Source organism: Scyliorhinus canicula, chromosome 10, assembly GCF_902713615.1.
Source record: "Scyliorhinus canicula chromosome 10, sScyCan1.1, whole genome shotgun sequence".
NCBI lineage: Eukaryota > Metazoa > Chordata > Chondrichthyes > Carcharhiniformes > Scyliorhinidae > Scyliorhinus > Scyliorhinus canicula.
The window spans coordinates 49,508,169-49,531,231 of record NC_052155.1 but is presented as its reverse complement, the minus strand read 5'-3'; the positions used below and the strand labels follow the sequence as shown (position 1 = coordinate 49,531,231).

Genomic DNA, 23,063 nt, shown 5'->3' with positions numbered 1-23,063 from the left:
CGCACGGAAGATGCCCCCCAATAAGATGGCGGCGCGCGGCTCTTCACCGCATTGAATATCCCCCCTCAATAAGATGGCGGCACCTGGTTTTTAACTGCACGAAAGATGACCCTAATAAGATGGCGGCACCTGGTTTTTAACTGCACGAAAGATGACCCTAATAAGATGGCGGCGCAGAGTTCCTAACCGCGTGAAAGATGCCCCTCAGTAAGATGGCGACGCACGGCTCCTAACCGCATGGAAGATGCCCCTGAATAAGATGGTGGCACACGATATCTCACTGCGCGAAAGATGACCCTCAATAATATGGCGTCGTACGGGTTCCAACTGCACGAAAGATGCCCCTCAATAAGATGGCGGTGCTAAATCGTCATCAACCCAGGCCGCATTTCTAAAGGAAGTCGAAGTAGTTTTTCCTGCGAGGTCGGGGCTGTGGACGTGACGGGATCGGCCGTGTGTTTTGTTGTTGTCGGCTGTAAGATGATGGGATCGGCTCGGGGAGGGGTACGCGGCGGACAGGATCAGTTCACCTGGGAGGAGGTGAAAGCGGATAAACATCGGGAGAACTACCTGGGTAAGGAGAGGCCCGGGGAATGGGGGAGGAGGTTTCTGAGTGAGGGGGTGGGTGTTTGGGGAGGTCCTGATAAACACAAGTTACAATGAGGAGCTGGAGGAAATTAGTATTAGGAAATAAATAGTTTTGGGGAAATTAATGGGACTGAAGGCGGACTAATCTCCAGGGCCTTGATAATCTTCATCCCTAGAAACAGTAGATTCATTGGTGGTCATTTTGGACGTGGAATGGTTCCTACAGATTGGAGGGAAGTTAATATACCCCAATATTCAAAAAGGGCGGTAGAGAGAAAACAGGGAACCAGTGAGCCTAACATCAGTAGTAGGGAAGTTGCTTGAGTCAATTATCAAGGATTTTATGGAACAGCATTTGGAAAGCAGTGGTGTAATCAAAATCAGCATGGATTTATGAAATGAAAATCATGCTTGGCAAATCTACAGGAATTCTTTGAGGATGTAACTAGTAGAGTTGACTAGTGGATATGGTTTAGAACATAGAACATACAGTGCAGAAGGAGGCCATTTGGCTCATCAAGTCTGCACCGACCCACTTAAGCTCTCACTTCCACCCTATCCCCGTAACCCAATAACCCTTTTGGACACTAAGGGCAATTTAGCATGACCAATCCACCTAACCTGCACGCCTTTAAACTGGGAGGAAACCAAAGTACCCGGAGGAAACCTACGCAGACACGGGGAGAACATGCAGACTGTGACCTAGTGGGAAATCAAGCCTGGGACCCTGGTGCTATGAAGCCACAGTGCTAGCCACTTGTGCTACTGTGCTGCCATTTCTTTAGACTTTCAGAAGGCTTTGGACAAGGTCTCACATAGCAGATTAATATGCAAAGTTAAAACGAATGGGATTACAGGTAGTGTCCTGAGATAGATAGAAAGCTGGTTAGCAGATAGGAACAAAAAGTTGGAATAATTGGGTCTTTTATAATCAGCAGGCAGTGACTAGTGGGGTACTGCAGGAACCCCAACTGTTCACATTATATATGAATGATTTGGACGAGGGAACTAATTGTATTATCTGCAAAATTGCAGTTCATACAAAGTTGGGTGGGAGGGTGAGCTGTGAGGAGGTTGTAAAGATGCTTCAATGGGATTTTGACTGTCGGAGTGAGTGACAGATGCAGTATAGTGTGGATAAATGTGAGGTTATCTGTTTTGGTAGCAAAAATAGGAAGACAGATTATTATTTGAATGGGTGTAGATTGAGAGAGGTGGATACTCAACGAGACCTTGGTGTCCACGAGCATCAGTCATTGAAAGTAAGCGCGCAGGTCCAGCAGGCAGTAAAGAAGGCAAATGGTATGTTGGCCTCCATAGTGAGAGGATTTGAGTATGGGAATAGAGATGTTTTACTGCAATTGTATAGGGCATTGGTGAGGCCACACCTGGGGTATTGTGTGCAGTTTAGGTCTCCTTCTCTGAGGAAGGATATTCTTGCTGGGGGGGGGGGGGTGCTGCAAAGGTTTACCAAGCTGGTTTTGGGATGGCAGGATTGCCGTTTGAGGAGAGACTAAATTGGTTAGGATTATATTCATTGATGTTTAGAAGAGTGAGAGAGGATCTCATAGAAACATTCAAAATTATAACAGGATTAGACAGGGTGGATTCGGAAAGAATGTTCCAGAGGGTGGGGGAGTCCAGAACTCGGGGTCATGGTTTGAGGATAAGGGGTAAACCTTTTGGGACTGAGCTGAGGAGAAATTTCACTCAGAGAGTGGTGTATCTGTGAATTCACTACCACAAAAAAGTAGTTGAGGCCAAAACGTGTAACGCCAAGAAGGAATTAGATACAGCTCTTGGGGCTAAAGGGATCAAGGAATATGGGGGGGGGGGGGGGTAAATCAGTAATCACTGAAGGGATAGTCCCCGAGAAGTGGTAATGCGTGGGATGTGTGTGTTGCGGCAAGGTCAGCATACTTTGCTCATCCCTAATTGCCTATGAACTGAGTGGCTTGGAGAGAACAGAAGAGAAGATGTGCGGAGAGATCAGTTCAGTCCATAAAAGGTTCATTCAGCAGTCTGGTAACAGTGGGGAAGAAGCTGCTTTTGAATCTGTTAGTGTGCTGGGCAGAACTGATTAGTCCTTGAAAGGAGAAGGAACAGTCTTTCTTTCTATGTTGCTGCTGAAGTAAAGAACTGCTTTTTTTGTTCTAAAACAAGTGAGTGCCTGGCAGTGTTACTTTAATTTGAAATGATCTTGAATCTACAGAGAAAGTAGACAACCTTGCCAGAGAAAGCCATCTCAAGCCTGGAAGGAAGAAGTACTGAAATGAAAGCTTGAACTTCAGAAAGACATTATTGGAAGCCATTTTAGTGCATCAGAGACCCTTTATCCTTTTATTTTATCATTATATTCTTCCCTCCCCACCATCCTTTCCTTCTGTTTTGTGTGTGTGTTAGAGTGAGGCAAATTGAAAGGGGGGGCTTGGAAAGGGATATTGGGTAGATTTTTGTCAGTTTACTTATATTACTGTTAAATCAGAAAAGGTTAGTGTGCCACTCTGCTGATGATAAACAGGCAGCTTGCATTGACAGGCCACATTCAGTGGCAGAGGTCCAGTATCTAATGTGAGTAAAATCATGCGTCAGAATTATTTTTTTAGATATGAAACATTAGAAATTGTGAACCGATTTGTTAATGGCCGGTTGCACAGACACCGAGAAATGACAGCAGATATTGTTGGTAGAAGATTGGTGCAGGTGATTATTGGAGCGACAGGCCATGGACTTGTAATGTGAACTGTGTCTGAAGTAGTCTCACCTGAGGATTTGTTGTTGTTTAAAAAAAATATATATACATCCTTATTTGTCACTGCATGCAGGAAATTCATTGATGGCGCCAGTTGGGCGATGGCAGAAAGGGAAGGACCTGACCTGGTACGCAAAGGAGAAGAAAGCTGACATGGCACAGTCTCGCAACGAGGAATTGATGGCTGTTCGAAAAGCTGAGCAAGAGGCCCTCATGGCAGCACTGTGAGTGTTGAGAATAACCGATACCCCCTCCCATTGTCTCCCTCCTCCCTTTAAGGTTATGGGCTACAGTTCATTGGGGAGAAACGTTCCTGCTGCATCTCTCACAAGCTTCCCCTAGGTCAGCTGCAAAGTCATTCAGCTGTGAGTGCCATAACCCATTGCCAGCACACCTGCAAACTAAAGATCGGTGGGCATTAGAGTGCAAAGTTGTTCCTGATCTCTCTATATAGCTCAACACTAAGCAGTGTATTTCCTTATTACTTCATTTGTAGCCTGGTGTGTTGAGGTTAGGGGGAAGATTGGAGAGAGTCTTGACTATAACACCAACTTGGATTTATGTGGTGCTTTTTACCTAGTTAAAATATCCCAAAGGGTTTCCCAGGATTGTCATTTCAACCACAATTATTACAATGTTGAAGAAGGAAATATTGAGACAGATGCCCAAAAGTTTTGTCAAAAAGATAAGTTTTAAGCAGCACTGAGGGAGGAATGGGGAGGGAATTCTAGTGCTTAGAGTCTCAATGGTTGAAAGCACAGCCAATGATGGTGGCGCAAAACAAGTGGGAAATGCACAAGGAGGTGAAGAAGCCCAGAGCCTGGGAGGGGGGGGGGGTGAGATTTGAACATTGAGGATACAAATTTTAAATTTTATATTTTATAAAATAACTTCTTTGACTCAGTGTTTGATTTGTAAAATGTGGCACACTGCATTTCTCAGCACATTGCCATTTCTCAGCCGCCGTCACTGACTTCTCTCCTGTCTTGGGTTTTGAACCCAGACTTCCTGGTGTCGAGCTGTAGATTGTAAACTCTGCCACTCACACCTTCGTCCCCCAGTGCGTCAATAAAGGTACCTCCATGGACATGGTCCTGTAGGTGCCCTGCTGCATTCTATGTATGTGTCCCATGTAGTAAGGTTCAGTATAAGATCTGCTTGTTCAAACGTGATAAGACCATAAGACATAGGAGCAGAATTAGGCCACTTAGCCCATCGAGTCTGCTCCGCCATTCAATCATGGCTGATGTTTTTCTCATCCCCATTCTCCTGCCTTCTCCCCATAATCCCTGATCCCCTTATTAATCAAAAACCTATCTATCTCTGTTTTAAAGACAATCAGTGAATTGGCCTCCACAGCCTTCTGTGGCAAAGAGTTCCACAGATTCACCACCCTTTGGCTGAAGAAATTCCTCTTCATCTCTGTTTTAAAGGATCGTCCCTATAGTCTGAGATTGTGTCCTCTGCTTCTAGTTTTTCCTACAAGTGGAAACATTCTCTCCACGTCCACACTATCCAGGCCTCGCAGTATCCTGTAAGTTTCAATTAGATCCGCCCTCATCCTTCTAAACTCCCGAGTACAGACCCAGAGTCCTCAAATGTTCCTCATACGACAAGCTGTCCATTCCAGGGAACATTCTTGTGAACCTCCTCTGGACCCTTTCGCAAGGCCAGTGCATCCTTCCTTCGATACAGGGCTCAAAACTGCTCATCATATTCCAAATAGGGTCTGACCAGAGCCTTATACAGCTTCAGAAGTACATCCCTGGTCTTGTTTTCTAGCCCTCTCGACATGAATGCTAACATTGTATTTGCCTTCCTAACTGCTGACTGAACCTGCACGTTAACCTTAAGAGAATCGTGAACAAGGACTCCCAAGTCCCTTTGTGCTTCTGATTTCCTAACCATCTTCCCATTTAGAAAATGTCTATGCCTCCATTTCTCCTTCCAAAGTGCATAACCTCACACTTTTCCACATTGTGTTCCATCTGCCACTTCTTTGCCCACTCATTTAGCCTGTCCAAGTCCTTCTGCAGCCCACCTGCTTCCTCAATACTACCTGCCCCTCTGCAGATCTTTGTATCATCTGCAAACTTAGCAACAGTGTCTTCAGTTCCTTCCTCCAGATCATTAATGTATATTGTGAAAAGTTGTGGTCCCAGCACCGGCCCCTGAGGTACACCACTAGTCACCGGCTGCCATCCTGAAAAAGACCCCTTTATCCCCACTCTGTGCCTTCTGCCAGTCAGCCAATCCTCTATCCATGCCAGGATCTTACCTGAACACCATGGGCTCTTAACTTATTTAACAATCTCCTATGTGGCACCTTGTCAAAGGCCTAATGGAAATCAAAATAAATCACGTCCACTGATTCTCCTTTATCTAACTTCTTTGTTACTTCCTCAAATAACTCTTAACAGATTTATCAGACATGACGTCCCCTTGACAAAGCCATGCTGACTCAGTCCTATTTTATCATGCACTTCCAAGTACTCCGCGATCTCATCTTTAATAATAGACTCTAAAATCTTATCAGTGACTGAAGTCAGGCTAACTGGCCTATAATTTCCTGTCTTTTGCCTTCCTCCCTTCTTAAAAAGTGGTGTTACATTAGCCTCTGGGATCCTTCCTGCTCCAGTGATTCCTGAAAGATCATCACCAATGCCTCCACAATCTCCTCAGCTATTTATTTTAGAACCCTGGGGTGTAGTCCGGTCCAGGTGATTTATCCACCGTCAGACCTTTCATTTTCCCCAGAACCTTCTCCTTAGTAATGGTCACTGCACTCACCTCTGCCCCCTAGTTCTCCTGGCGCTCTGGCACCTCACTGATGTCTACCACCATGAAGACTGATGCAAAGTAACTATTCAATTCGTCTGCCATTTCTTTGTTTCCTATTATTACTTCTCCAGCCACATTTTCCAGTTGTCCAATGTCTATTTTTGTCTCTCTCTTACCTTTTATATATTGAAAAAACTCTTCCTATCTTCCTTTATGTTACTATCTAGCTTGCACTCATACTTCATCTTCTCCATCTTCTCCCCCTTATTGCTTTTTTAGTTGTCCTCTGCTCGCTTTTAATGGCTTCCCAATCCTCTGGCTTCCCACTAATCCTCGCCACTTTGTATGCTTTTTCTTGAGCCTATATGCTGTCCTTGACCTGCCTCGTCAGCCATGGACGCTTTGTCCTCCCCTTAGCATGTTTTTTCCTCCTTGGGATGAATTTCTGTTGTGCCTCCTGAATAACCCCCAAAAACTCCTGCCATTTCTCTTCCAATGTCTTTCCTGCTGGGCTCCTTTTCCAATCAACTCTCCCAGCTCCTCCCTCATATCTTTGTAGTTACCCTTATTTAATTATAATACCGTTACATCTGATTCCAGCTTCTGTCTCTCAAACTAGAGGGTAAATTCTATCATATTGTGGTCACTGCTCCCTCAGGGTTCCTTCACCTTAAGTTCCCAAATCAAGTCTGCCTCATTACACATCACTAAATCCAGAATTGCCTGTTCCCTAGTAGGCTCTGTCACAAGCTGCTCCAAAAAAATAATCTCTTCGACATTCCACAAATTCCTTTTCTTGGGATCTACTACCAACCTGTTTTTCAGTCCCCCTGCATATTGAAGTCCCCCATGATTATTGTAATATTGCCTTTTTTACATGCCGGTGCCTTTTTTACATGCCTTTTCTATCTCCTGATTTATTTATTTTCTGCCCCACCTCCTGACTACTGCTAGGCCTGTACATAGCTCTCATCAGGGTCTTTTTACCTTTGCGCTTCCTCAACTCTACCCACAGAGATTCTATGCCTGCTGATCCTCTATCGCTCCTTGCTGTCGATTTAACTTCATGATGGTTGGACCCCAGCAAGTGACTATTTTTTAATCACACTGGGTGTTCATTATTCTGCACATAGGATCCAACCTCTATACATTTGTGGGCAGCCATTATTCGATGTATTTACCATCCCAACCCTAGACCTTGATTGGTGTAAGTAACCTTTTGAACATTAAAAGGTATAAATTATTAAAATTTTTAAAGAGAGAAAACTGCAATAATTGTGAAATGCTAGTATCTACCTCCTTTGTGTCCAGTATGTTTTATTTTATTCTTTCAAAGGGCATGGACTTCACTGGCTAAGTCAGCATTTGATGGGCATCCCTAATTGCACTCCCCGTGGTGTAGGTACATCCACAGCGCAGTTAGGGAGTTCTAGGCTTTTGATCCAGTGACAGTGAAGAAATAGCGATATATTTCCAAGTCACAATGGTAGGTGGCTTGGGGGAGTTTGCAGGTGGTGGTGTTCCCATGCGTTTCCTGCCTTTTGCTGCCTTTGTCCTACATGATAGAGACCTTGGATTTCAAAGGTGCTGTTGAAGGCGGAAAGACAAGTTGCTGCAGTGCATCTTGTAGATGGTATGTACTGCTGACACTGTGCACTGAAGCAGTGCTGGAAAGAGGTATTTTCAAGGTCTAGGGTTGGGATGGTAAATACATCGAATAATGGCTGCCCACAAATGTATAGAGGTTGGATCCTATGTGCAGAATAATGAACACCCAGTGTGATTAAAAAATAGTCACTTGCTGGGGTCCAACCATCATGAAGTTAAATCGACAGCAAGGAGCGATAGAGGACCAGCAGGCATAGAATCTCTGTGGGTAGAGTTGAGGAAGCGCAAAGGTAAAAAGACCCTGATGAGAGCTATGTACAGGCCTAGCAGTAGTCAGGAGGTGGGGCAGAAAATAAATAAATCAGGAGATAGAAAAGGCATTTAAGGTATAGATGGGGTGCCAATCAAACAGATTGCTTTGTCTTGGATGGTGTTGACCTTCTTGAGTGTTGTTGGAACTGCATGCAACTAGGCAAGTGGACTCCTTTATTGTCACAAGTAGGCTTACATTAACACTGCAATGAAGTTCTGGCGCCTATTCGGGTACACGGGAAGAATTCAGAATGTCCAAATTAAAAATCTGTACAGACTGTATAGTTGATTGCTGGGAAGTATGCTTCCCGGAGTGTTTATTAGCTGTAACCTGTTTTAATACATGTTTGTAATAAAATACATTTTTAAAAAGGGCTGAACCGAGACAGCAGTTGGGTATTAAAAATGAAAAGGTTTTGATTGCAAAATGAAAAAAAAACCCCACAATGTCCAAATTACCTAACAGCATGTCTTTCGGGACTGTGGGAGGAAACCGGAGCACCGGAGGAAACCAGCGCAGATACGGGGAGAACGCGCAGACTCCACACAGACAGTGAACCAAGCCGGGAATCGAACTTGGGACCCTGGCGCTGTTGAGCAACAGTGCTAATCACTGTGCTACGGTGCCGCCCTGAGTTATGCCTTGTAGATGGACAGGCTTTGATAAGTCGGGGGTGAGCAGAATTCCAAGCTTCTGATTTGCTCTTTTAACCACAGCATTTATATGGCCGCTCTGAATTAACTTCAGGTTAATGGTAACCCAGGTTGTTGATCATGGGCGATTTCAATGCTGGTAATTCCATTAAATATCATGGGGAGATGGTTGGGTTCTCTCTTGTTGGAGATAGTAATTGCCTGACATTTGTATTGCATGGTTTTCCTTACCACTTCGCAGTCCAAATTTGAATGTTGTCCGGGTCTTGCTGCATATGGACATGGACTGCTTCAGTATTTGAGGAGTTGTGAATGGTGCTGAACGTTTTGCAGTCATCAGCGAACATTCCCACTTCTGACCTTGTGATATATGGAAGGTCATTGAATCAGCTGAAGATGGTTGGACCTCTGACACTACCCTGAGGAACTCCTGCAGCGATATGCTGGGACTGAGATGATTAATTTGCAACAACCACAATTATCTTTCTTTGTGCTTGGTATGACTCCAACCAGTGGAGAGTTGTCCCCCTGATTCCCATTGACTTCAGTTTTGTTAGGACTCCTTGATGCCACACTCAGTCAAATGGTGCCCTGAGGTCAAAGGCAGTCACTCTCATCTCCCCTCGAGTTCAGCTCTTTTGTCCATGTTTACACCAAGCCTGTAATAATGTCAGGGCCTGAGTGACCCTAGAGGAACCCAACCCAGCATCAATGAGCAGGTTGTTGCTGAATAAATGTGGCTTGATAGCACTGTTGATCCCTTCCATCAATATGCTGTTGATCAGAGGCGGTGATTGGCCATGTTCGATTAGTTATGCTTTTTATTGGTAGGACCGAGCTGTGTGATTTTCCACCCTGCTGGGTAGATGCCAATGTAGCTGTACTGTAACTCACTTCCTTACCTAATAAGGCTCTAAGGAGCTGTGGAGAGTTTAGGCGAGGGTCAAATAGACCTAACTGACTTGGCACAGATGTGACTACAATGCACTCATTTTAGCAGGAGATGCTTTCCATATAAAAGGTAATTGTATATTTACGTCTTTTACCACCATTCAGTGACCAAGGAAGTTGAGCATTGTTTTCCATTTTAACATTCAGCACACAAATGTTGAAAGTTTACATGTATATCATGTATCTGAATATTGAAATCTCATGCTCATTGACGGTGTCAATGACTCATTTCTTAATCAGAAAAAACATTTTATCCACATCTAGATGCCCTTTAGGCTGTTTGTCCATTCCATTTGCCAATAACCACAACCATGATTTAGAAAACACAGTAGTTTGAATATACTCTGACTGTTACCCTTCAAGTTGAAGACTCAAAGGCATTCCACAGGGAATGGGTGATACAATGTTTCTGTAGTGCTTTTCTTCAACTTGCAGGTGGTCTTATTCCAATTCATGAACAATACTGATCTGACTTTTTTGGAGACCATGACTCGCCTTCACACTACTGGTGTAGTGTAGTGGTAATGTAGTTGTGCTCCATTGGATTTCATTGGATCTATGCCACTACCACGTCAGGCATTGTTGCAGGTGTTCCTCAGGACAACGTCCTAGGCCTGACTATCTTCAGCTGTTCATTAATCATCTTTCCTCCAATACAAGGTCAGAAGTGGGGATGTTCACTGATGATTGAACTCTGTTGGGTTCCATTTGTAACTCTTTCGATAATGAAGCAATCTGTGCCCCATGTGGTAAGGCCTGGACCACATTCAGGCTTGGACTGATTAGTGGCATGAATGTTATTGCCACTTAATTGCCATCTTCAAGAAGAACTTAACCATCTCTCATTGACATTGGAATTATCATTGCTGAATTTCCCACGTTTAACATCAGGGAGTTCCTGACTAGGAAATGAATTGGACCAGTCATATAAACGCTCTGGCTACAAGACCAGGTCAGAGGCTGGGAGTTCTGTGGCAAGTAACTCGCCTGTCCGCTATCTATAAGGCTCAAGTCGGGATTGTGATGGAATACTCCCCACTTGCCTGGATGAGTGAAGTTCCAACAGCATTGAAAGAAGCGCAACACCATCCAGGACACTTGCGCACTCAATCACCCCAATTACCATCTCAAACATTCACTTGTCCACTACAGTGGCAGCAGTGTATACAATCTACAAGTTATCTGTAGCAACTCAGCGGATCTCAGCAGCTCCTTTTCATATTCATGACCGCTACCACCTAGAAGGACAAGGTCAGCAGGGAACACCATGTAGATCGTCCAACAAGCCACACACCAAACTGCCTTGGAAATATACCACTGTTGCTTCATTATCACTGTCAAAATCCTGGAACTCACTAACAGCACCAGGAGTGGAAGAACATGGACTGCAGCAGTTCTAGTAGGCAGCTCACATTACCATTAGTGTTGGGAAATATGCCAGCTTGTATCCCATGAGTACATTTTAAAAATTAGAATGATAATTGGGTCTTATCAATCTTATTTGATTAAAGATAGCTATGGAAATTAGGATACTGTTAATGGAATTAAGACTTATTGGGGCAGAATTGAGGGAGATTTGCTCAGCATCAAACCTGGACTGTACCTGGTGTCAAGTGTTTTCTGGGCTTGTGTAGAGGTAGCTGTACTCTTTTTACCTAGCCCTTATTCCAGTCAACTTGGGAGTGTTTGATAGGTCAGTGTAGAATGTACCTTATACTGTACCTGACTGAAAGTGTTTGATGGGCAACGTAGAGGGGGCTTTATTTGGACTGGGAATGTTTAATGGAGTGGTGTAGATGGGATGTTGCCCTATATGTAAGATTGAGAGAATTCTATTTTATAATGCTCACCAATGGCATTTATCAAACACCAGAAAATAATAAATCCCTCCAGCAGTAGCTTAACAAAAAATTGATGGTATTTTCTTCTGCCATTAGAGGGTACAAGAATCCCAAAAGGAAACCCACTGGAGTAACTAAAGAGGTAAGGAATAAGTTGATGGAAATTTCACCAGAACAGGTGTTTGACTCTGTGTAATATACTGCATCCTGTGTGTGTTATCTTCTTTGTAATGTACTGCATCCTGCGTGTGCGCTCCTCTCTGTAATGTACTGCGTCCTACATGTGCGATCCTGTGTAATGTACTGCATCATGTGTGTGTGATCCTCTGTGTAATGTACTGCATCCTGTGTGTGTGATCCTCTCTGTAATGTACTGCATCCTGTGTGTGTGATCCTCTGTGTAATGTACTGCATCCTGTGTGTGATCCTCTCTGTAATGTACTGCATCCTGCGTGTGCGCTCCTCTCTGTAATGTACTGTGTCCTGCATATGTGATCCTCTCTGTAATGTACTGCATCCTGTGTGTGTGATCCTCTCTGTAATGTACGGAATCCTGTGTGTGTGATCCTCTCTGTAATGTACGGAATCCTGCATATGCGATCCTCTGTAATGTACTGCATCCTGCGTATGTGATCCTCTGTGTAATGTGCTGCATTCTGCGTGTCTGATCCTCTGTAATGTGCTGCATTCTGTGTGTCTGATCCTCTGTGTAATGTACTGCATCTTGCATATCTGATCCTCTGTAATATACTGCATTCTGCGTGTGCAATCCTCTTGTGTAATGTGCTGCATCCTGCATGTGCGCTCCTCTCTAATGTACTGCATCCTGCATGTGCAATCCTCTCTGTAATTACTGCATCCTGCGTGTGCGCTCCTCTCTGTAATGTACTGCATCCTGCGTGTGCGCTCCTCTCTGTAATGTACTGCATCCTGTGTGTGCAATCCTCTCTAATGTACTGCATCCTGCGTGTGCAATCCTCTCTGTAATGTACTGCATCCTGCGTGTGCGCTCCTCTCTGTAATGTACTACATCCTGCGTGTGCGCTCCTCTCTGTAATGTACTGCATCCTGCGTGTGCGCTCCTCTCTGTAATGTACTGCATCCTGCGTGTGCAATCCTCTCTAATGTACTGCACCCTGCGTGTGCGATGCTCTTGTGTAATGTACTGCACCCTGCATGTGCGATCCTCTGTGTAATGTACTGCATCCTGCATGTGCGATCCTCTGTGTAATGTACTGTGCTTTTGATACACTACATAGGTCAGCCAGTTCAACCTCCGTGGTGGAAAATCTTTGGGAAACTATAATCCTAGACAAAATGAAGTAATTAGACAAGCGTGGATTAATTATGTAAAGCCAGGAGAGATTTGTTGAAGGCCCATCATGTTTAACGATTTGAGTTTTTTGATGGGGGAACTGAGTTGGTTGGTGCAAATAATACAGTTGATGTGGTGTACATGGATTTTCAAAAGACGTTTGATAAAGTGCTATGTGATAGATTGAGTCCCATGGAATGAAAGGGACTATGGCAGCATGGATACAAGGTTGGTTGAGTCAGAGAGTAGTGGTTAACAGTTGTTTATTTGGAATAGAGGAATATAGATCACGTGGTCACCGAGGGTCGGTATTAGGACCACTGCTTTACTTGATCTATATTAACAATTTAAAAATTTGCAGATGGCACAAACCTTGGAAGAATTACAAATTTTAAGGTTGATAGTGATTGAGTTCAAGAAAAGCATAGGGCAGAGTCGTGGGAGGAGAAATTTATTGCCGGGAAATGTGAAGTGATACCATTTAGTAACATGAATAAGGCAAGGCATTATAAAGGAATGGATACCATTATGAAGCAACAGAGGGATCTGGAGGTATTAGCCCACAAATTGTTCCAGGTGGGAAAGATGTATGACACTCTGGGCTTTATATGTGGAGGCATAATAGAGTATGAAAGCAAGAAGTGTTTGATGGACCTTTTAAGATACGCTGGTTCAGTGTCAACTAGGGTATTGTATCTGATTCTGGACATCCTACTTCAGGAAGGATGTAACAAGAATCAGTTACGAGGATAGATTGGACAAGCTGGGATTGTTTTCCATGGGAAAGGTTGAGAGAAGATTTGAAAGAATTGTTCAAAATCATGAGGGATGTAGAGAGATGAGCGGAGAACCAGACAATGCAAAGTAATCAACATCAATATGAAGGAAAAATGTTTAAGGAGCAAGTGGTTAGGATGCGGAATGTCTCTGAGAGTGATGAAGGCAGATTAAATTGAAGCGCTCGAGGGAATTTCAAACCTAAAAGAGAAAATACTGCAGCAGTTTAGGATGAGAGTGGAACTAGCTGAGTTGCTCTTGTAGAGAACTGGCATGAAATTGACAGGCCAAGTGGCCACCTCCTGTGCTGTAACCATTGTATGATCTGATTCTGTGAGTAGCGAGGTGTATGTTGTTATTTGCTACCTTATTAAAAATCATTCTCATCTAATTTCAGGAACTGGCGGAGGTCTGTAAGCGTGAGGTTGTGGAACCAGACAGCAAAGATGTTGACAGAATCCTTGGGCTTGGCAGTTCCAGGTGGGGAGTGCTGTTTCTTACCTGTTTTAGTTCTCCCATATTTATCCATTGTACACTATACTGTATATTACTGTGTATAACACTCCCAAATGTACATTAACATATCATTACTGGATATAACACTCCTGAATATCAGATGTTACTGGATATATCATTCCTGTATACATTGTATCGTGACCCTCCTGCATATATTTACGTCACTGAAACCTGCCTTTTACTCTAATTGGTTGATATGTTTCTGCTGGTCAACTGCTTCTATATCTCCATAAGATCCATTTCGAGACATCTCTTTGTAAGGCTTATATCTAGTTCTCCCTTTTGGTTAACTCCCAAAACCAGGCGTAGAACTTTTTTTTTATTCGTTCATGGGATGTGAGCAACACTGGTTATGGCAGTATTTATTGACCACCACTAAAAGCCCGTGGTGAGCTGCTGCCTTGAACTGTTGCAATCCATGTAGTGTAGGTACACCCACAGTGCTGTTAGGGAGAGTGTTCCAGAATTTTGGGCAACAGGATAGCTGGTGGTTAGGAGGGGAACCTCCAGATGGTGGTGTTTCAATGTGTTTACTGCCACTGCTTTTCTAGATGGTAACTGTTGTGGGTTTGGAAGGTGCTGTCCAAGGAGCCTTGGTGAGTTCCTACAGTGCAACTCGAAGATGGTATATACGGGTGCTATTGTGCGTTGGTGGAGGGAGTGAATGTTTGTGGTTGGGGTGCCAGTCAAGCAGATTGCTTTGTCCTGGATGGCGTTGATAAGATATAGAACATACAGTGCAGAAGGAGGCCATTTGGCCCATCGAGTCTGCACCGACCCACTTAAGCCCTCACTTCCACCCTATTTTATCATGGCCAATCCACCTAACCTGCACGTCTTTGGACTGTAGGAGCAGAATAAGGCGATTCGGCCCGTCAAGTCTGCTCCACCATTCAATCATGGCTGATATTTTTCTCAACCCCATTCTCCTGCCTTTTCCCTGTAACTCCTGATCCCCTGATTAATCAAGAATCTATCTATCTCTGTCTTAAAGACACTCAGTGGCTTGGCCTGCAGCAATGAGTGTCAAGTTTCTTGAGTGTTGTGGGAGTTGCACCCATCCAGGCAAGTGGAAAGTATTCCATTACACTCCTAATTTGTGCCTTTTTAAAAAATATTTTAATCAAGGCATTTTCGTATAACAAACAAAAGCAGAACAACCATACAATATTATAAACAACCAAAGTCCACTCCTGCCCCCTTCTCCCATTCTGTCTTCCCCATTTTAACCCCCTTAACCTCTCATCTTTGCTGACCCCTCAAACCTCCTTAAAGAAATCAATAAATGGCTTCCACCTCCAAGTGAACCCCTTGACTGACCTCCCTCAGGATGAACTTGACCTTCTCCAGCCTCCGGAATTCCACCTGGTGGCTCACCCACACCCCTGCTTTTGGCAGCTCCAGGTCCCTCCACCCGAGCAAAATCCATCTCCGGGCTATCAGGGAGGCAAAGACATTGGCCTCTCTCGCTCCCTGAACTCCCGGGTCTTCCCATACCCTGACTATCGCCACCTCTTGAGTCGGGGTCACCTTCACCCCCAGATACCTCGGATATCACGTCTGCGAACCCCTGCCAGGACCCCTTCAGCTTCGAACATGCCTAGAACATGTGGACATTGCTCGCGGGCCTCCCTGTGTTGGAATCTGTAAGTCTCACTCAGTTCATTCTCCATCCCAGCTAATTTGGGTCAGTAATTTGAAATTAGTTCTCAGAAAGAATTAGCCTCATAGGGTGGCACGGTGGTGCAGTTGTTATCACTGGTGCTTCATGGCGCCAAGGACCCGGTTTTCATCCTGACCCCAGGTCATTGTCTGTGTGGAGTTGCACATTCTTCCTGTGTCTGTGTCGATCTCATCCCACAAACCAAAGATGTGCAAGGTGGTGGATTGACCACGCTAAATTGTCCCTTAATTGGAAAAATTAAAAATGAATTAACTATTTAGACTATAGAAAACATAGAATGGTTATAGCACAGAAGGATGCCATTTGGCTCATTGAGTCCGTGCCAGCTCTGCAAGAGCAATTCAGCTAATGCCACTTTGCCGCCCTTTTCCTTTAACCTGTATTTTTTTCTATCTTCAGTTAATTATTTTTAAAAGTCTCAATTAATTTTCTTGCATCACACTTTCAGCAGTGCATTTCAGACCGCTGCACATTTTGCCAATCACCTTAAATTGGTGTCTTCTGCCAATGGGAAGGATTTCTCTCAGTCTGGATCCCTCATGATTTTGAATACCTCTATCAAATCTCCTCTCAGCCCCAGCTTCACTGATCAATCCACATAACTGAAACTCCTCATCTGTTTCCATAAACATTTCTGCATCCTTTCTAAAGCCTTCACATCATATCCACAGTGCAGTGCTCAAATATGGACATGCTGCTCTAGTTGAGGCTAAATTAATGTTTTATAAAGGTTCTCTCTAATTTCTTTGCATTTGCCCTCTATGCCTTTATTTACAACACTCAGGATCCTGTTAGTTTTCTGAACTGTCTTGCTACCTTCAGTGATGTGCACACATATATTCCTAGGGCCACTCTATGGTTTACAAAGGAAATTAGAAATAGTAACGGATCCCAGGAAAAAGTATACATTATTGGACAAGAAAAATAATAGGTCTGGGGATTGGGCGCAGTTTGGAATTCAGCAAAGAATGACCAAAAGATTGATTAAGATGGGGAAAATACAGTACAAAAGTAAGCTTGCAGGGAACATGAAGACTGACACTCAGAGTTTCTATAGTGTTATGGGAGCGGTGTTTTCAGAACCCCAAAATGTATCATGGAGTTCAACCAACCTCTCCCTGTAATGTATTATTGCTTTTGAAGCACACGGCTTGGTCTCCAGGTGTGGTATTACAATTATGGACACGTGGGTTTTTAAACACAAAACAATGTTTATTCCATGAATTCAATTTAACCTTTTAAAATAAACATTGGATCACTTACCACCCCTTTCTTCAAAGATAACCCCAAAAATAATACAATACTAAATAATCCCTCAAAATGTTCCTTCAAACCTCCAAAAGACTTAACACCTTTAAACAGAAACATATCAGGTTAAAGACATTACTATTATGAGTTTAAATCTCCCAAATGATTTAGAGATAGTCTTTCATGGTAGAGATCACCTCAGATCCAGTTCACTGCAAACACATACGCACCCAAGCTCTTTTCCTCAAAACTGAAACTAAACACTTCAAAATGGCTGAGCTAAAAACCCAGCTCCACCCACACTCTGACATCACTTCAGTAATATGAGCTGCTCTATTTCTTAAAGATACATGGCTTAAACATCCATTTCTTAAAGGTACTCTCACATGACAATAGATATGTGAAGAGAAAGAGATTGGTAAAGACAAATGTAGGTCCCCTACAGACAGAAACGGGGAATGTATAAAAGGGGACAAAGAAATAGCTCAGCAATTGAATACATACTTTGGTTCTGGCTTCACAAAAGAGGACACAAATCAGATACCAGAAATGTTGGAGGATGAAAGGTTTAGTACGAGGAAAGAGCTGGGGGAGATCAATATTAGTAGAGAAGGTGCAGTGAAAATTGATGGGATTGAAGGCAGATAAATCCCCCAGGGCCTGATGATCTGCATCTCAGAGTGCTTAAGGATGTGGCTCTGGAAATAATGGATGCATTGGTGGTCATCTTCCACAATTCTATAGACTCTGGAACAGTCCCTGCAGATTGGAGGGTAGCTGATGTCACTCCAATATTTAAAAAGGGAGGTAGAGATTATTGTGCAAGATTAAAGTGCATGGGATTGGGGGAACTGTATTGAGGTGGATAGAAAATTGGTTGGCAGAGAGGAAACAAAGAGTAGAAATTAATGGGCCCTTTTCAAATCGGCTGACCGTGGGATGCCACAGGGATCGTAATGGGACCCCAGCTATTCACAATATATATTAATGATTTGGATGAGGGAACAAAATGTAACATCTCAAAGTTTGAGATGATACCACGTTGGGTGGGAGGGTCAACTGTGACGAGGATGCAGAGATCCTGCAGCATGATCTGGACAGGTTGGGTGAGTGGGCAAATGCAGTATAATATGCATAAGTGAGGTTATTCACTTTGGAAGCAAAAACAGGAAGGCAAATTACTACCTGAATGGTTGTAAATTGGGAGAGGGGAGTGTGCAGTGGGATCTGGGTGTCCTTATGCACCAGTTGCTGAAGGTCAGCATGCAGTTGCAGCAGGCGGTAAAGATGGCTAATGGTACCTTGGCCTTCATTGCGAGAGATTTTGAGTACAGGAGCAGGGATGTGTTGTTGCAATTATACAGGGCCTTGGTAAGGCCATACCTAGAATATTGTGTGCAGTTTTGGTCTCCTTTACTGAGGAAGGATGTTCTTGCTCTCGAAGGACAGCAAAGGTTTACCAGACTGATTCCAGGGATGGCGCTCCTGTCATATGAGGAGAGATTGACTAGGTTAGGATTGTTCTCGCTGGAGTTCAGAAGAGTGAGGGGGGGATTTCATCGAGACTTTTAAACTTCTAATAGGACTAGACAGGGTAGATACAGGGAAGATGTTTCCGATGGTGGATGTGTCCAGAACCGGGGCGCTCAGTCTGAGGATTCAGGGTAAAGCATTTCGGACAGAGATGAGGAGGCTTTTCTTCACCCAAAGAGTGGCGAACCTGTGGAATTCATTACCACAGGAAGTAGTTGATGCTAAAACATTGAATATATTCAAGAGACGGCTAGATAAAGCACTTGGGGCGAATGGGATCAAAGGTTATGGGGAGAAAGCAGGATTAGGCTATTGGGTTGGATGATCAGCCATGATCGTGATAAATGGCAGAGCAGACATGAAGGGCCAAAAGGCCTCCTGCTCCTATCTTCTATGTATCTAGGTCTCTTTGTTCCTGTACCTGTTTAGAATTGCTCCTTTATGAAAATGAATGAAATGAAAATCGCTTACTTTCACGAGTAGGCTTCAATGAAGTTATTGTGAAAAGCCCCTAGTCGTCATATTCCGGCGCCTGTTCGGGGAGGCTGGTACGGGAATTGAACTGTGCTGCTGGCCTGCCTTGGTCTGCTTTAAAAGCCAGCGATTTAGCCCAGTGTGCTAAACCAGCCCCTGGTTTATTTATTGTATATTGCTTCTCTTCACTCTTTAACTAAACATATCCGTTCACATTCCTGTGCATTAAATTAAATTTGCTGCATGTCTGTCCATTTCACCATTGGAATGTAGGATTGGAGCAGAGTAGGTCATTTGGCCCTTCAAGTCTGCTCTGCTATTTGATTAGATTGTGGCTGATCTGGTAGCAGTTTCCGCTCCACTTTCCTGTCTGTCCCTCATAACCCTTGACTCCCTTTATGTCATCTTGATGTTTAGCACTTTCCTCACAGTTCACAATGCTTCCAAGGTTTGTGCCATCTGCAGATTTTGAATGTGTGCCCTGTTAACCCTAAGTCTAGGTCATTAATATAAATCAGAAAAGCAGTGGTTCTAGTACCTACAGCAGGGAAGCCCACTGTATATCTTCCTCCAATCCGAAAAAGAACCATTTGCCATTTCATTAGATTTGACTTTTCTTCCCCCTCCTCTTGTTTTGTCGTGTGAGGAATATTGGCTTTCTCACATTACTTCAGAATAATGAATAGATTATGTTTCAAACTCTACCTCCTCTCTAACTGTGGGCTGAGAACAATTGGTAATGCTTTGTGTCAGAAGAGCTGAAGTCCTCCTCCAGAAACTGGAGTACCTAATCTACAGTGCTGCACATTCAGAGGTACCATCTTTCAGAGGCAACATTAAACTGAGACTCCTGTCTATTCAGACAGATGCTAACTATCCTGTGGCAATACTCATTAGGAGAGCAGACAGTTTTCCCCAAGACCTTTCTGTATATTGGGAACATTGTTTCTCCCCCTGCGAATGGTTTCGTCTAAAGTGCTTTGGGACACCCTAGGGCTCGTCTGCTAGGTAAATGTGATTTATTTAACACTCTCTCTTAATCTGGCTACTTCACATTATCTTTAATGTCGATAGAAGTTCTGCTGATTCAATTCCCCCCATAAACTTAGGCTCATCTTGAATTCTGTTGCCTATATCCTAATTTGCAGTCCCCAATCACCGTCCTTTTTTTAAAAAAAAATCCTTTGTTTTCAGATCCCTCCCTGGCTGTGTCGCTGCCTATTCCCAACCTCCTCGAGGCCAGCAGCTTCAAAAACTCTGCATTCTTCCAACTCACCATGCAGGCACGACACAGTGGTTAGTGCTGCTGCCTCACAGCACCAGGGAACCCGGGTTCAATTCCGGCATTGGGTGTCTGTGTGGAGTTGCACTTTTCCCCCTCGTCTGCATGGGTTTCCTACAGGTTAAGTGGGGTTACGGAGTTAATGGCGCGGGGTGGGGTTGGGGTGGGTGGGGGGTGGGGGGCATGGTTGGGCCTAGGTGGGGTGCAGTTTCAGAAGATCGGTGCAGATTCGATAAGCCAAATGGTCACCTTCTGCACTAATGATTATATGATTTTTACACTGTGTATCCTTCACCCCACTATTGGGTCTGTGCTTTCAGCCATTGAGGTCCTAACCACAAATTCCCCCCTAAACCAACTTCTTGATTATCCACCTCGATTTATTTTTTACCTGAATACTGTGAAATGTGTTGGGAGGTTTTTCTGTGTTAAAAGGCAGTACAGAATTGCATAATGTATAGAACATACAGTGCAGAAGGAGTCCATTCGGCCCATCAAGTCTGCACCAACCCACTTAAGCCCTCACTTCCACCCTATCCCCATAACCCAATAACCCTCCTATCCTTTTTGGTCACTAAGGGCAATTTATCATGGCCAATCCAGCTAACCTGCATGTCTTTGGACTGTGGAAGGAAACCGGAGTACGCGGAGGAAACCCACGCAGACACGGGGAGAACGTTCAGAACACACGCACACAGTGACCCAGCGGGGAATCGAACCTGGGACCCTGCGCTGTGAGGCCACAGTGCTATCCACTTCTGCTACTGTGCTGCCCACGAATGATCTGCCTGATCTCCAAGGCAGTGAAGAAGGCAATGCAGTTTTCTCTTGCTTCCTAGAAGAAGATAGTTCGATGTTAAATAAGTCACATTAAAGAAGTTTAAATAAAGTTTGCTTTAATACACCATATCCTTATTTGTGTATGGAATCACTCCTGGAGTGAAGTTCTTTTCCTCACAGTTTACAAATTTAAAAAAGTGATTGGTGTTCCTGTCCAGCGTCCTAGCAAACGTTGGTCCAGGATCGTAATAGCATCCACCCTCAGGATCTTGTATGATTTCAGTAAGATCACCTCTCATTCTTCTAAACTCCATTGGATGCAGATCCAATGTATCCAACCTTTCCTCATAAGATAACCCCTTTGTCCCAGGAATCAGTTGAGTGAGCTTTCTCTCAATAAAACTTCCCCACTTTTGTTCTCGATTCCCCATGCAATAAATACAGCACTGCAATAGTCTTCCTAATCACTTGCTTCGCCTGCATACCAACGTTTTGAAATTCACGTCCTGGGGCACCAAGATCCCTCTTTACCACAAAGTTCTGCAACCTTTCTTCCATAAGACAAAGGAGTAGAAGTAGGCCATTCAGCCCATCGAGTCTTCTCCCCCATTTAATGAGACCGTGGCTGACCTGATCTGGTAATTCTCAACTTCAATTTTTCGCCTTTTCCCCATAACCCTTGATTCTCTTACTGATTAAAATCTGTCTATCTCGGCCTTAAATATAGTTAACGACCCAGCCTCTACAGCCCTCTGCAGTCAAAAATTACACAGACTCACTGCCCTCTAAAGAGGAAATTCCTCCATTTCTGTCTTAAATGGGTGACCCCTTACTCTGAGATTATCTTCATTTCGCTAATATTCTGCCATAGTGACCAAGTTCACATTTTCACAAGTTATATTCCACATCTCAAATTTTTGACTACTGATTTAACCTACCTATATCCCTTTGCAAACTCCTTTTATCCTCTTCATAACCTACTCCCCTACCTATCTTTTGTGTCATCAGCAAATTCGACAACTATGCATTGAGTGCGATTCTCCAGTTGCGCTGCGCTCAATGCAGCCAGAGAATCCTGGGAGAGGGCTGCAGCGAGCCTCCCGACAGCCTCCATGTCTCACGGGATTCACCAAAGTCCCGTGAGACAACGGAGTCGGAACTCTGCCTCAAATGGGCATGGCCAAACGTGAACCAGGCGGAACAGCACCGGGGGGTCTCCCCTGCCACCGGAGACCCCTGGGTAGTCGGGGTAGCTCCTTGGCCCTCCCCCTGGAACGCGGGCACCTTGGCACTGCTCTCCACTCTTTCCTCCAAACTCTTCTGAATCTTGGTCCCATTGTTGTGCGAGTATAGATGCAGAGAGACACTTTTCTGCTCTGCCATTGTCGCTCATCTTGCAGCTGATATAGCGTGACAATGGTAGAGGCCTGAGATCAAGCTGCCTCACAGAGGCTTGAGACTTGAGAGCAAGTTGCTTAGTGCCCAGCCCATTGAAGTCAGGAAGAAAGTAGGAAAACTTTCTTGACGTGAAATAAAGAAACGACAGAGAGCCGCAAACACTGCCCAGTCCATCACATGAACTCGCCTCCCATCCATTGGCTCTGTCTACACCTCCCACTGGGAAAGCAGACATTATAATCAAAGACCCTTCCCACCCGGCTTATTCACTCTTCAAACTTCTTCCATCGGGCAGGAGGTACAAAAGTCTGAGAACACACACTTACAGATTCACAAACAGCTTCTTCCCCTCTGTTCCCAGACTCCTAAATGGCCTTCTAATGGACTGATCTGATCTCTTCACACATCTTCTCCACTGAGTAGATGTGCACTCCTATATGCTTCACCCGAGTTTGTGTGTTTACGTTGTGTATTTTATGTTTGCCCTCTGTATTTTCCATGTATGGAATGATCTGTTTGAACTGTACTCAAAACAATACTTTTCACTGTACCTTGGTACATGTGACAAT

The 23,063-nt window shown here is 44.1% G+C and overlaps 1 protein-coding gene across 5 annotated transcripts in view; it reads left to right on the top strand.

The window, feature by feature from the left end:
* Positions 1-361: 361 nt before the first annotated feature.
* The window catches only part of c10h1orf35 (chromosome 10 C1orf35 homolog), a 47,093-nt gene continuing 24,391 nt past the window's right edge, over positions 362-23,063 (top strand). For all 5 annotated transcript variants that reach the window (XM_038808875.1, XM_038808877.1, XM_038808876.1 and 2 more), the window contains exons 1-4: positions 362-574; positions 3,414-3,564; positions 11,584-11,629; positions 13,977-14,059. In XM_038808875.1, coding sequence (XP_038664803.1) covers positions 481-574; positions 3,414-3,564; positions 11,584-11,629; positions 13,977-14,059 — 374 coding nt within the window. In that variant the 5' untranslated portion in view covers positions 362-480. The remainder of the gene's footprint in view (positions 575-3,413; positions 3,565-11,583; positions 11,630-13,976; positions 14,060-23,063) is intronic.